General features: G+C 38.1%; 1 protein-coding gene across 1 annotated transcript in view; it reads right to left on the reverse strand.

The window, feature by feature from the left end:
• MTFMT (mitochondrial methionyl-tRNA formyltransferase) overlaps positions 1-4,120 on the reverse strand; it is a gene marked incomplete at its 5' end in the record, with an annotated part of 5,443 nt that extends 1,323 nt beyond the window's left edge. Inside the window, 6 exons of the mRNA XM_010282554.1 lie at positions 191-272; positions 821-912; positions 1,485-1,560; positions 2,138-2,240; positions 3,362-3,484; positions 3,908-4,120. Of these exons, the coding sequence (XP_010280856.1) occupies positions 191-272; positions 821-912; positions 1,485-1,560; positions 2,138-2,240; positions 3,362-3,484; positions 3,908-4,120 (689 nt within the window). The remainder of the gene's footprint in view (positions 1-190; positions 273-820; positions 913-1,484; positions 1,561-2,137; positions 2,241-3,361; positions 3,485-3,907) is intronic.
• Between the last annotated feature and the right edge of the window lie 148 nt (positions 4,121-4,268).

Genomic DNA, 4,268 nt, shown 5'->3' on the forward strand with positions numbered 1-4,268 from the left:
CCTTATGCTCATCTTTGGGCACAGAAACTTATTGTGCTCTGAGCATATGTGAGACTGACTTCTACTAAATTTGAGAGTTTGAGAAAGCAGTACTTTAAGCTATCGTTTAGTACAATTGTGTACGATCTCCAAGTCAATGTTTGAAAAGACAGGAAGTTTTAATTTAACAGATTAAATTAAAAGTAAGTACCAGTAAAACCAGGGATACTATCCACTTCCACAAAATCCAGAAGTTTAACAGTACTACCCTTCCAGAGTGTCTGCAAAGGAAACTGGAAACAGAAGCAGATGACATAATGAGAATACTTTCATGATTTCCAGGCAACTGTCTAGGTTTTTCTCTTATGCAAGACACTTGTGATAATACCATTAGGGGAAAAAATTAGGTATATGTCCAGATAAGAGACTTTCCTTATTATATCTACTTTTTCATGTTCTTCCTCATCTCTTTGACAAGCAAACCATTAGCATATGTAGCAAATAGCAACAGCTGTTTACTGTAGCTGTTTGTACTCTTTACTGACATGCAAAGATGTCATTATAGTGTTCTGAAACCCTCCCAAATGTGTCAGTGGAAATCTCAGAGCTAAGGAAACAATACAAAACTATTGAGATGATTTCACACTTGGGATCAAGTTCAAGAAAATTCTCCTCCACATTAATTCCACTTCTAATGCTAATCTATCCTGGGATTTTAAAACACATGCTAGGTTTTAGAGGCTAAAATAACTAAACTTGAGTTTTAGTCATTAAAGTATCTCCAAACTCACACATACTAGAGGATAGAAAAGGGTTTTAAAAAAAAAATCCACTGTCTTACCATACTTCCTATTGCACGATGCAGTTGAATTATTTGTGCAGCTGTTTGCTCTTCCCATTTTATACAACTCATAGCTATTGATATTTTAGGAGCTAGGGGGAAAAAAAAAATTAGAAGACTTCATCTTTTGTTTTGCATCTTTTTGCAAACAAATAGCTGTACTATTTTATCCTATTTTAAACCAGACTTTATCCTGACCAATGGCAGGTTTACCATCTAGCCATAGGTACCTTAGACAACAACTGGAAATAAGATTTTGTAAAAACCTTGATTTGGGTTACTTATACTTTATGCTCAGTTGTCCTCTTATTTACCCATTGCACTGAAAACTGATAACATATATTTACAAGCATGGCTGTAACTCTTCTGTCTGCATCTCAACCATGAAGAATAACAAAGTCACGCAGATTTTGTGACATCACGAGCGATTTTGATATTTTATGGGCAACTGGGAAAAAAAAATTAAGGTAGTAAGTCTGAAGAAGAATCTTGAAGCTTTTTTCCCTCTGTATGACTTTTTTAAGCCAGCAAAGGCAGTGCAGAGACCATACTGAGAAAGGTATTTAAAAAAAAAAATATAACCCAGCACAGTACGAAAAAACTTAGTTTTCCACCTGATAAAAGAAAAAATGAGCAAATTGCATTAAATATGATGGGTACCTACCAAATGTTACTCCTTCTTTTGGTTGCTCTTTTTTATTTTTTAAACTCTCAGGCAAGTTTTTCAAAACTGATATCAGCTGCAAAATTAAATTTTGTACAGAGTATTAGCAAAGCTAAGTAGACTAGATTAACAGTAACTCCAAGACATACAAATACAGTACTTAATTTTTCATCAGTGAAACTTTCTTGTGAGCTTTTAGAAAATTGGGGCAGTATATTCAGAAGACTTCTGTCATACACATAAACACACTGAAGACATCATTCCCACTGAATCACAATTTAAAAAAAGCAAGTATTCTTTTATGGATGATCTCCTCTCTGATATTAATCCTAGACAGTACAAAAGCTGGTTATTAAGATGACAAAGCATATATTGACTTCAATGAAAGAAGAAACTGCACTGTTTCCATACAAAGCACTTCAGTTCTTCACTGAACAGAAACAGAATGGCAATGCAGAGGACCAACACTGACATCTTATCACACACCACTCATCTTTCCTCTCAGCAAGGCAAAGTGCTCACAAACACTAAGTTTCAGATCACTCTCCTCTTAACAGTTGCAGTCAACTCAGAACAAGATTAAAAAGAACTCTGTTTACACATATTAAAAGCAAGGTACTAATCAGAAGTGACACGAGCTTGCATGACTTTACCATGTTTGCACCCATCTTTGATAACATCACTTCCAGCTCCTTTGCAGTACAGCGGGGAGGAACAGCAAACTCTTCTTGCTTGATAATTGGACCTACATCAAACCTATAAGGCAGAAAACATACCAGCTTACTGGAGGAGAAGCTGTAACTCAATTAGCGGTTCAAAATTCTACATTCAGTACATTAACTCAGTTACTAATTACCCTTTTTTGTCCCTCCTAAAACTTTGTTTTTCACACATTATCAAATAATGTTTGGTTCACAAGAAAACACAGGGAAAAGAATATATCTTGGCAAGCAAGATTCACCTCAGCAAGCTGAGAATGATATGAATGCACAATTTACAGTTCAGAAGCGTAAGATCTCAGAAGAAAACAACCTGAAATATTCAGAAGAAATTTGCTTCACGCTTTCCTGAGATCTATTATCAGACAAGCATCTAAGAAAGAAAAGATAACTATGATAAGGTGTTTTCACAAGCTGTTAAGCTAGACTTTGTGCTGAAGCTAAAACAGATGACGTCTCTCATCCCTGGACAGGCAATTTCTTGTTCTCTGTTTCACTTATAGGTGACTCTGAAGTCTGAAAAACAGTTCTTTTCTGCCATGTCATACCAATCCTACCCACCTAGCTGTGTCACTATTTGTTCTGTCTGCTCCCTTTAGTAATACTAAGAATTAGAGAACAGGCCTGGGATTACTACTGCTGGCAGCACCAGCATAATATAAACAGGTTGAAGACATTAACAAAACTGTACCCAAGGCTGCTACAATAAGGAAAAGTCCTTTCAACATATAGCATTGTTCTTGGTCTTACATTTATTTTGGAAATAAAGTAACATAATATTAACTACACATTTAGAAAAGAAGATTAATAGGAAGCAATTTCTACAAAGAAGTAGTACATGAACAATGTGACTACTGAATACTTCAATCAATAAAGACTATTTCTTAAAAGCTTAACCCCCCCCCCGATGTAGCAGTCTAGGGTGCAAATTACACACTCACTAAAATACTGTATTTGTGACAAGTCTCATATGGTCAGATAAAAGTTTGTTAGTATTTGAAATTTTATTATTAAACACACACATTTAAAAAAAGAAACAAACACAAACCAAAAAGTGACTACATAGAACAACTTAAATGATAACATAAGTGCTGATGATTTAAAGTCCTGAGAGGTAACAGCAGCAGTGAGTTGTTTTGGGAAACACAACTAACATACCTTTTTGGTCTTATTTCCATAATTGTCACCCCTGTCACTTTATCACCATGAAGCACCGTGTGGACTACTGGTGCAGGACCACGCCATCGTGGGAGACAGCTGGGATGGACATTCAGCACGCCACTGAATTGAAATATTTTAAAGTTAGAATAGGAGCAGTACCTGAAGCTGAACGCCTATGTAAATGGCTGTCCAATATTTACTAGACGGAAACTACTTTAAGAATTAACTCCTCAGACCTTCTGAAGTGTTACTGGTTTAAATATATATTTAAAGGAAAATTCACACTCTACAACATTCAGTTTCCCAGTGAACACAGAAAGGGAGATGAGAGGAATAAAGGTATACACATTATGCTGAATATTTGCATAGATCTACATCAACGTGTTAACAACACTGAACCTTACAATGACAGAAGTAGGGCTCAGGCTAAGCAGAAGAACCCAGGGAAGAAGGTGACTTCACCTGCTACAAGTCACAGGAGCTGACTCAAAAATAGAGTCTAGCTATGCTAACAAATCAGCGATAAATGGCCTGTCAACTCACTATGGGAACTGCAGAATTAGGTCTTCACTTAGGAGACGTCCAAACGATGCCACCACACCCACATCAAATTGTGCCACTGGTCCCGTGTCCGGCCACTCATGAACAGGCAGCTGGAGCTCCCGGGCGCAGCTCATCACCGGCAGGCCCCCAGGCAGGCGGGAGGGCAGGGTCACCACCTCCAGCCTGGACACCACTGAGTCCTCGCTGGGCTCCCTGGGGTGGACATGGCATTGAAGGCCTCATGCAGGCAGAGCAAGACAGAGGTAAAGGTCTCTTGCTGTGCTCCTGGGCCCTTCCACATCACCTGCCCCTCCAACTCCTATCCTTGCCTGATCCCCAGCCTCCCTTCACTGACCCCAGC

The sequence above is a fragment of the Phaethon lepturus genome, unplaced genomic scaffold (genome assembly GCF_000687285.1).
Source record: "Phaethon lepturus isolate BGI_N335 unplaced genomic scaffold, ASM68728v1 scaffold38272, whole genome shotgun sequence".
In the NCBI taxonomy this organism is placed as follows: Eukaryota; Metazoa; Chordata; class Aves; order Phaethontiformes; family Phaethontidae; genus Phaethon; species Phaethon lepturus.